This window comes from Echinops telfairi, unplaced genomic scaffold (genome assembly GCF_000313985.2).
Source record: "Echinops telfairi isolate 266 unplaced genomic scaffold, ASM31398v2 ScPeMD7_7473;HRSCAF=8511, whole genome shotgun sequence".
NCBI classification, from domain to species: Eukaryota; Metazoa; Chordata; class Mammalia; order Afrosoricida; family Tenrecidae; genus Echinops; species Echinops telfairi.
This window is the reverse complement of record NW_022111377.1, coordinates 1,149,238-1,160,155: the sequence shown is the minus strand read 5'-3', so window position 1 is coordinate 1,160,155 and position 10,918 is coordinate 1,149,238. Positions and strand designations below refer to the sequence as shown.

The window sequence follows — 10,918 nt, the reverse complement described above, 5'->3', positions numbered from 1 at the left end:
ACTCATAATAGCTAAAAAAAAATTGAAATCATGCCAGACAGAGATTTGGTCAATAAATTATGATCTGTTCACATATTGGAATCATACTCAGTGTGGTTGTTCCATAATTTCATGTCAACTTGAAGATCTCTAGAAGTGTAGGGATGGAGTCTAGCCTGTCAATCAGGACACAGCCTGAGGAAAAATAGAGGGAAAAATTGGCTGAGTGAAAGATGCTATACACCATGAGTCCATATGAGTACTCTGGCTTCATTTACTTTAAGTTATAGAAAAAGGAAACCACCTTTGGTGGAATAAAATCAGAGCAGTGGTTGCCTCGGGATAGGAGGAGTAACTGTGGGAATTACGGAGGAACAGGCATGGGTTCTCTGGGTGCTGATAACGTTCTGTATTTTTGTGGAAGTTTGAATCATACCAACGTATGATGCATTTGCCAAACTCAGTAAATGTTATCCCCAACCAAAAATAAACTAAACAATATTGAACTCTCGAAAAAAAGGTAATTTGATGTAAATTTTTTTCATACTTTGCAGTACTCTTTTAGTTAGTGTGAAAACTAGTTCATATTCAGAAATGCCAAGTGACCCAAATCTCCTCTAATCTGGTAAAGTTTGTTTGAGCTGGTGGAGTAGGCGTTAGGGTTGCTCCCAAGTGGACTTGGGAGACCCTCGGTGTTAAAGCAGGATGGCTTGGTGTCACATGACTGGGCCCTGTGACATAGCATCCCACTGCTTCCCTGGTGAAGCACTGAACCCCACGCTCTCCCTTTCTTCTGATGAGAGAGCCTTTATTCTGAATGTTTTCATTACAACTGAACACTCAGCACCTCTCTTACTTGCGGTTATTTCTCTCCCATCCCACTGTCCCTTTTACGCCAACAGCGTTAAGAAACTGGTGTTTTGCAGCGGCAAACACTTCTATGCCTTAGTCAAGCAAAGAGAATCTTTGGGGGCCAAGAAACATGACTTTGCCATCATCCGAATCGAGGAACTGTGCCCCTTCCCACTGGATTCATTGCAACAAGAGATGAGCAAATACCAACACGTGAAAGGTAAGAGGTGGCACTAGTCAGGGTCGCAGGGTTCATATATCAGAAACCTGTCAAATTAGCTCAGGTGAAAGGGTTTGAGGCGCAGGCAGTGAGAGAGAACTTTGTGGACTCAGGATATTTTAAAAAGTGTCGTTGGGAAGCAAGGTGCTCTAAGCCTCTTGATGTTCCTCCACATCTCCCTTTCTCTCACCTAAAGCAGCTGACATCTTGAGGATTTGGGGATAATGAAGGGCATGCCATCATTGATAAGACATCTAGTCGGCTTTTACAAGACAGGTCTTAACGAATGAGCCTGGGAGCATTTGGATATCAATATCTCACTTGCTGTCATCACGTCGGTGCTGACTCACAGTGGCCTCTAGGGCAGGGGAGAACGGTCCCTGGGTTTCCCCGATGGTAACTCGTCTCTCTCCTGAGGAGCAGCTGGTGGGTTAGAGCTGCGGGCCGTGCAGTTATCAGACGAATGCTTAACCACTTGGCCACCAGGGCTCCTGGATATCAAAATATGTACCCTTCGACAGTCATTAACACGGAACGAATCAGCTACCTAAATGTATAACAGAAAACCATGTAACTTCTAGGAGAAGAGCTTTGTGCTTAGGGAAATGATCAGACATCCCACCGCACAATCCATAATAAGGGAAATGGAACTTTTTAAAACAAGGGACATACTGTGAAAGGTACTATGAAAAGGGAGAAAAGGGTGGGGGTGGGGGCGTTAAGAAACCACACACACATATTTGCAAGTCACTTCTGTGACTATCCAGGATATTTTAAAACTCTTAAAAAATGGAGCAATAAGAAAGCACACAATCCCACCTAAACACTGCATAAGATTTTGTATAGACGCTTCACTCAAGAAACAGCTGGCAAACAAGCGCATTAAAAGATGCTCAGCATCATTAGTCATTAGGGAATTGCCAATTAAGCCATAATGAGAAATGACTGTGCACCAATTAAAATGGCTAAAATTAAATACACTCACCCATATCGACAGTATCAAATGCAAGGATGCAGCACACACGAATGCTCACACCCACTAGTGGAAATGCAAAATGGTGCCTCCTCTCTGGAAAACAGCCTGGCAGTCTCCGACAGAGTTTATTATAAAGTCGCCATGTGATTCAGCTGGGCTCCTCCGAGGTCATTAACCTTAGAGAAAGGAAAACATTTTTGATTTTTGTAATCGAGATAAAATTGAGTATTTTAAAGCAATGAAACCTGTTTCACACAAAAAGCTGCATGTGAATGTTTGAAAAATTGCTTTACTCCTTATTGCAAGAAAAACCTAAGAAGTACCGAAATAATCCGTGGTATAGCCATCTGATGGCCTTACCCAGGAACACAATGGAGTGAATCACACACACAGCCATATGGCTGAATCGCAATTAGATTTTGCTACCGTACGAAATCAGGCCCGAAAGGCTGCAGACTGTATGATTCCATGTACATGACATTCTGGAACATGCAGAAATGTAGGGAGTGAGAAATGATCAGCAGTTGGCAGAGTTTGGAGGTGGGAGGAGAAACTGACTACACAGGATAGGGTTGGGGACATTTTAAGGTTGATGGATCTCTTGTATGGTCATGATTGTAGTGGTGCATATATGGCTATATGTTTGGATTGTGATTAGAGTTGTACAAGTCCCCAATAAATGATTTAATTATTAAAAAAAGAAAAAAACACTGTCAGAAAGAAACAAAAGACAAGCAACATTATCCTATTTTGGAAAAGAGGTACTTGGTGTGTTGTATAGGTTTATGTTGCTGAAATTAACTTTCTTTTATTTATAGATTTTATTTGGAGTCAGGAGGAGCCTCAGAACATGGGTCCGTGGTTTTTTGTTTCTCCAAGGTTTGAAAAACAGTTGGCCTGCAAGGTAATTTTTTTTTCTCTCTCTCTCTCTCACTGTTTTGTGTGTCTGTGTGTGTGCTGTTGCTTCTGGAATAGTAAGAAATCGATCGACCCTCATTATCAATCACATTCTTTTCTTTAGAGATAAACCAAAATATAAAATTTAACTTTAATGCAATCCTAAAAAATAACACGCTGAGTGGTTTATCTAGCTTCATATGTGTACACATTAAAGTCCTATTAAAAAGTTGTTATATTTTTTAAAAAGTCAAAGCCATCCTCTGCTATCTTCTCACTAGCCAGCTCCGAATGTCTTGCCCTACAGATCCATATGGTGGACCCGGAGAGTCGGGTTGAAGAGCAGGCTTGTTTTACAACACGGACTAGAGACACACAGTATAACACACCAGTCTGCCTACAAAGTGCACATGCAGCAAAGGCACATACTTCCTGATGGTACTTGAGGAAAACAATTAGAAAAAGAATCATCTTTCTGTTCTGTTTTGGTTAAACTCAGCTCACACTTTTCATACTTGTTTATTAGGCTCAAATCATTCCATCTTACCAGTTCTAATTAAGGAAAGTTCACAGCTGAAACAAACTAAGAGCTCCTGTAGTGGGACAAATCCTGGGGTGTCTCTCTTCTGTTCATGCTTGGGATTTACCAGTTTCGTATGACATGTATTTCCCTACAATGTAATCTATGTAACTCAAGTAACACATGTTTAGAGAAGCTCAGGAGATTCAAGCCCTTCCTTGGGGGAGCCACGCAGAACACTGATGTAATCTAGATGTCATTTTATTTCTTCTCTGCTCCAATTACAGCTCCGTCTTGTGAGCCGGCCCCCTTTGCCAACCCCCGCCGTAGGAATTGGCACCGTTCACCTGCAACAGCAAGAAGATGTCCTCACCAAGACCTTTGCCTGAGGATGTCCTTTGAAGAATTCTGACTTCCTTTTTAGATGGCTGTGTCTTTATAAAAGCCTGCTTCCTTTCTTTTCTCCTCTTTCTCTTAAATAACATTCAAAGACTTCTTTCTCTAAGACATTGGACCTGAAGAGACCAATCTAATCTGGAATGTGTGGAGGAGTGAGGGAACCCTTCATCAGTGCGTGAATTCAACAAATAAACATCATAAAGTGTGATCGTGTTATGTTTTGGTTAGATCTGAGTCATGCCTCAGATTATTTCAGATTCTGCTCTTTGTAATTCATTGCAAATGCTCAGGGGACATTCTTTAGCCTGTGCTTATAGGTTCATGTACATTGCCTCAACAACTGCTGCTTGATTGGTTGGACGCGTGCCACTTGCATGAATTCTTTTTTCCAATTCTTCTGACTACCAGTATTTTCATTGTAGGTCATTGCTGGCGCGGCTTTCCAGCCACTGTGAAGAAGTTTCACCAAACACGTAGCAAAACGAGATTATAAGTGCTATTAAGTATAAAGGAGTTTTAGCTATGATAACATTGATCTGTGGTCTGTTTTATGATAAGACTTGTTTTTTCCTTTTCAAATTGTTGTCACGGTTACATCGTCGTCTTTTTAATTGACGTGGGGATTCAGCTACAGAGACCTCAGCCCCGAGGACGATCAGCCTTATTTCCAGCAGTCTCTGCTGCAGTTGTTGGGTGCTGTCGAGTGGGTGCCGACTGCCAAGGACCAATGTGCAACAGAATTAAGCCCTAGCTAGTCCTGTGCCAACCTCACACTTTTTCCTGAGCCCATTGCTGTAGCCACGGTATCGATTCCTCTCCTTGAGCGTCTACCTCTTTTTCCCTGACCACTGCCTTCACCCAGCACGGCCTTCTTCAGGGCCGTGCTTATGGCAACATGTTAAAGAGCTCGGTACCTTTGACAGAGGGAACTTCCCAACACCAGGTGCTTGACGACTTCTAGCGGTTACCCACCCGCTCCTTCAGTCTAAAGTTAAGTTCAGAGTAGGCAGTCTACAACCGTGTAGCTCCACTTGCTTTTAGGCTCTGAAGGCTCCCCCATTCTTGCATCAAAACACTTGCTTCCTTAGAAATGATGGCTGCCGACTTCACTTTCTCTGGCATCTAGCAGCATCTTTGAAAATCAAAGTAGATAGGTCATCTTACCGTAGCAAGTTCGTATTATAGATTCTTTAATGTTGTTGTTGTTGTTGTTGTGAAGTAGGTGGCGATTTATAAAGCGTATCATCCATTTAACAATTCATATACATTCTGATTCAATCCATCACAATCCCTTCCATGTACGATTGATTATTCCACTTCCTCCCTGTTGCCTGTTTTTATTCTTTCTTCCTCCCTAAGCCTTTGAACTTTGTCCTTGGGTAACTGCTGTCATTTCGATCTGAAATGATTAATTATTCTAGCTTGGAGGTGAAAGTCAAAGTTTTGGGGGGTGGGGTCCTACCAGTCTCTACATGATTTATATTTTTAATGTAGTTAAGCATGAGTACATCAATCTAACATTTCTATGATACTCACATCCATCTTCTTTCTATATGCCTTAAAGCTTTCTTTTTGTATCAAACCTTATAAATCATGTAACTTAGTGCCATTTATGTAATCAGTAAAATTACAAAAATCCATTGGAGAAGGTTGGCTGTCAGTGTTTTCGATTTAACTGGAAAATGATAAAGCACACTGTCATTTCTTCAGTGCTGTTGATACTGAAGTGAAAAGATTTCAAAAGGCTGGCTATAATAGGAGATAGAAAAGGAGTCTGTCTGCTTTCCTGTGTCTGTCATTTCAAGTTCCTCCCTAACTTTGCACCTCATGAATCTGTGGTTTGTTGCATCTTATCCCTGAATCACAAAATGTATCTTTCATTATTTTAATCTTCTTACTCCAAGTCACTATTACAAAAGTGGGTCAACATTACTTTATTATTCTTTAACTCTTCTTAAGATATGACATTATATTTGTGTGTGTGTATGTATGCCACATTCATGTTCATTAAAGAAAATCGTTTAAATTGGGTATAGTTAATGAATGGAAGTATTAGCAATAACAAAAATACTTGTTTTGTCTTAAATGAGAGATTATTTTTAGTAAAATAAAAACGAATGCCTTGTAAGATCACTTTTCTCACTTTCTTTTTGTTTTCCATATACATACTTCTTGAGGGAAACATTCCAAAGCATAGACATTGTGTTAGCTTGGGTTCTCTAGAAAACCCAAACCAGTGACCCCTGTAGACGTGCATACATACACAGAAATTTCTCTCAAGAAAATGACTCACATAGGTGTCAAAATGGGCAGCCAGCCCGAGTCTAGGCAAGTTCGAAGTCCATGGATCAGCTGTTAAGCTGGAGGCTTCTGCTGACTCACATAGCTTTGGGGGCTGCCGAACTCAAGGTCATCAGGAAGACCACAGGCTGGTGGTTGCAGAGGCAGATTAATCAAAGGTCAGCAGGTCAGAAGACATGACTAGAGAAGTGAATGGAACCACTGTTGGCAGGTCAGCTGGCAGGTGACTTCCAGATCAGCAGGCAATATGGCAGCCTATTGGCTCAAGTCCAAAGAACCAGAAGTCGAGCCAGATGCAGGGTCCAGATCCAGCAAAAAGCAAATAAGGTTTCCCACAGCGTCTGCTTACATAGGAAGTAGGTCGTGCGTCCCAGGAAACTTACTTTCAATTGCATCAGGTTGTGGCCTTTGTAAGGGAGTTGCATTCTGCCCTAATCTTCTTAACCTGACTGTTCACAGCAGATCCCATTATGGAATTGCTTGTATTATGTTAGGTCACGTCACGGGGGAGTACTAGGCTTTAACTGCCAAACCACTGAGAATCTTGGCCAAACACAGTTGACACAAAACCTATCACAGACAGTTTCCATCTGATTATATATTAATTTTGGAGTTGTAACTATTCTTTTATTAAAATTCCTTGCCTGGCCATAGGGAGAACAATTCCTTTTACAGCATTGAGGAAATAGCTTAGCCTCAGGAGTTGTGCAGGAAGTCAGTCAAGATTAAGAATGAAGGCTCTTGAGGGCTGAGGTTCCAAATGCTTCTGCATGTCTCTTGGATGTACTTGGACACTTAGTTTCCACGTTCGTCTCTTCATGGGGTTCAGGTTAAAATTGTGTTTTAGGGAAATTTGAATAGAATGTTTAAACCCTCAATATTTATAACACAGGGTTACCTAAATGAGCAACTCATCATTTTTCAGAAATAGTCCCTTTCATCTGAGTCAGATAAAGCACAATGTCACAGAGACTGTTATTTCCCCATTGCCAATTATAAAATCACTTCATTTTAGGAGACTTTTGTTAAAATTATATTATTTTACTATTATTACCTTGAGTTTTGTCTCATTGAGAGCTTCAAAATATAATTGAATTGAAACAGGAAATGGCCCTAGAAGAGAAGAATGGTATTTCATCAAAAAATATTTGGTACCTACTATATATACAACATTGTTCTAAGCATTGGTAATCAAAGAAATAAAAGATAAAATGGATTGATCCACTCCTCAATAGACTAAGGATGGCATTGAGAAGATAGAGTATATGTATATAGGCACACATTTACATGCATACATAGGCATATATTATTTTTTGGTTGGGTGTGCTGGGATGAGGTGGGAGGTCAAAGTAGAGGGATGCTCTTCATAGATGCAGATTCGGTGTCATAGGTGGTCCTTCAGGAAAAGTTCTGGACAGCACATGTAGGAGTAGAAAGACTGAAGAAGCAAGAGGGTGAAAGCCTGGTCCTAGGTTCTTAGTTGGAACATGGATCTATCCCAGAAATAGTACGGAGAGGGATAGGCTTCTTCCTTGTGTCGATTGGATTTTCCAACTTAGTGCCTCTTTATTGAAAGGCTAATATATTCATACAATGAGTGAACGCAATTTAATTCAACCATTTTCAGGTTAAGATAAAATAAAAACACCATGTAAACCTATAGAGAGAACTGAATTAAAGTTTGAAAGAGCCATGGCAGGGGAGGTTGGCAGGAAATCGAGAGCTAACAAGGAGTCCAAAGAAGAGGTATCCTTGAATTGATAGTGATGATGGTTACACAACTGTCAGGCATGTGAGTGAGCTCTTTAAATATGATACATGTAAACCCCTCAGGTCCAATAATGAGAGTAGCGATACCAGAAGGGGAAGGGGAATGTGGGAGAGAAAAGGGCAACCTATCACAATGATCTGCATATAACCCCTCCCAGGAAGATGGACACCAGAAAAGTGTGGGATGGGAGACAGCGGTCAGAGTAAGACATGAAAATAAAAATTATAACTTATCAAGGGTCCATGAGGGAGGGAGGGTGGGAGAGGAGGGAAATTAGCTGATACTAAGGGCTCAAGTAGAAAGAAAATGTTTTGAAAATGATGATGGCAACATATGGATGGATGTATGGATTGTGATGAGCTATATGAGCCCCCAATAAAATGATTAAAATTAAAAAAGTGAAATGTATGATGTGAATTGTATGTTAGTGAAAGTGAGATAAGCATGATTTAGAAGGGTGGGAGATTATGACAGTAGCAGATTGTGTTTTCCCTAAAATGGCCACAATATGGAGTCCCAGAGGCTCTTCCAAAATGTTGCCACATTTGCTAGAGAGGCGGTCTATTTCTCCCTTTGAAATTGAACAGGCCTTTGTGTTTATGGAAGTGAGTTTCCATCACTTCCAAGCACATTCTTTGGTACCCAGCTCACACATTGTGAGGAAGCGCATGCCATGTGGAAGGCCAGCTGTAGGTGCTCCAGTGGACAGCTCCAGCTAAGGTTAGCTGACAGCCAGCATCAAATGCCAGAGGTGTGTGAGCAAGCCTTCAGATGATCCAGGTCTCCTGCTTCTCAACCTTGGGGCTACCTGAGCTAACTCAAGTGAAATTGAGAACTGCTCAAGCCCCACCTGAAAGGTCCTTCTCCTATTTATGTATGCAAATTTTGCACCCTTGTTGGACAAAGATCATTGAATTTGACAATTATACGATGTGTTCCCCCCAAAAAACTGATGCTCGTTTGTTTTTTTTTGATGTGAGGGAGATAACGCATTTGGAGTTTGTTCCACCAAGTCAGACTGTTAATCAAGCCTTCTATTTAGAGGTTCTGTGTAACCATGTGTGACCAAAAAAGCTGGATTTGTGGCACACAGGAGACTGGTTTTGCCACCACGACAACGCACCTGCTCACACAGACATTTCAGTGCGCCAGTTGGGGCCCCAAACAGCATGCCTCTCTCTCTTTTTTAAAAATCATTTTATTAGGGGCTCATACAACTCATCACAATCCATACATACATCAATTGTGTAAAGCACATTTGTACATTCATTGCCCTCATCATTCTGAGAACATTTGCTCTCCACTTAAGCCCTGGCATCAGCTCATTTTCCCCCTCCCTCCCTGCTTACCCCTCCCTCATGAACCCTTGATAATTTATAAATTATTATTTTGTATATCTTGCATTGTCAGACGTCTCCCTTCACCCACTTTTTTTGTTGTCTCTCCCCCAGGGAGGAGGCTGTATGTAGATCCTTGTAATCGGTTCCCCCTTTCCATTCCACCCTCCTGGTATCGCCACTCTCACCACTGGTCCTGAAGGGATCATCCGCCCTGGATTCCCAGTGTTCGAGTTTCTATCTGCACCAGTGTACATCCTCTGGTCTAGCCAGATTTATAAGGTAGAATTGAGATCATGATAGTGTGGGGTGGGGGCGTGGCATTTAGGAACTAGAGGAAAGTTGAATGTATTATCGTTGCTACACTGCACCCTGACTGGCTTGTTTCCTCCGGACGACCCTTCTGTAAGGGGATGTCGAGTTGCCTACCGATGGGCTTTGGGTCTCCACTCTGCCCTTCCCCTCATACACAATGATATGATTTTTTGTTGTGATGAGAGCATGCCTCTTGCCTCACACACCTGCCTCACTTGACCTCGTTCCGTGTGACTTCTTTTTGTTTCTGGGAATGAGAAGGGGCATGAAAGGAAAGAGATATGATGACATTAAAGAGGTGAAGAAAACAACAACAACAATGGAGGTGCTGTCAGCCATCCAAACAGATGAGTTTGGAAAATGTTTCCAAGAATGGAATTGCAGATTTGACAAATGTATTTAAGTGTAATGGAGAGTACCTTGAAGGTGATAAGGTTGTTTTGTAAAAAAAATAAATAAATAAATACATGGCTTTGAGGGGGGGAATCCATTTTGGGGAGGGTACCCTCTATTAGATCACCTTTGAAATGCTTCAGTGGACGTTATAAATTGCCAGGGTTTAAAGTGTAGAAGTTTGAGGGTCTACTATGAATTAAATTCATAGCTTTGCTCGTATTCTTGATTTTACCTATGTAGCCCAGAAAGGTGAATCCTCCAAAGGCACCCAACTATTAAATAGTAGAGGAATTAAAACGTAGATCTGTCTTGATGAGACTGTCTCGTCTTACAGCATGCTTTTCTGGAGAGTGGTGTATACAGCAATATTAGTCAGATGGCTAGAAAACAGGGGCTTCAGGCCACTGTTAAACCGGAGAAGGCATCCAACCCTGATCTCTTGGAAGAAGGAGGAGCCTCCGAAGTAGCACGAGGGGGGAGAGCTCATAAGCTATTAACTATGGGCTATATGCCATAAATTAGAAAACAAAACAACAACAAAAATGAGCTCGTAAGGTTCAAGATGGAAGCCAATAAAAGGTGATGCGGTCAGGTTAGCTGTCAGGGAGGCTCGGCCCCGCACCCTGAAGACCCTGGGGCCACTGCGGCAGCTGCAGAGCCCGGAGCCTGAGCCGGCCCCTCCTGGCAGCACAGGATCGCGGCCTCGGCCGACCCAGGCGACCCAGAACATGGCCATTTCTTGACACTGCACTTGAGTCAGCTAGCGTAGCTCCAAGGCAGAGGAACTTGGATCTTCTAAAGGCTTACTCGCACACACCTGGCATCTCAAGAAATGAGCCACCTGCGCCACCACGGTCCCTTAAGAGGATGGAGACCTTCTGAGGTTGCACCAACGTGCGGTGATCCCTTCCTAGCCGACCCCCACGAATCCCCGAGGCCCGGGCGGCAGCCCCCG

General features: G+C 42.2%; 1 protein-coding gene across 1 annotated transcript in view; it reads left to right on the top strand.

Moving 5' to 3' along the window:
- DHTKD1 (dehydrogenase E1 and transketolase domain containing 1) overlaps positions 1–4,051 on the top strand; it is a gene marked incomplete at its 5' end in the record, with an annotated part of 40,281 nt that extends 36,230 nt beyond the window's left edge. The window contains 3 exons of the mRNA XM_004712632.4: positions 882–1,051; positions 2,846–2,931; positions 3,732–4,051. Coding sequence (XP_004712689.3) covers positions 882–1,051; positions 2,846–2,931; positions 3,732–3,833 — 358 coding nt within the window. The remainder of the gene's footprint in view (positions 1–881; positions 1,052–2,845; positions 2,932–3,731) is intronic.
- Between the last annotated feature and the right edge of the window lie 6,867 nt (positions 4,052–10,918).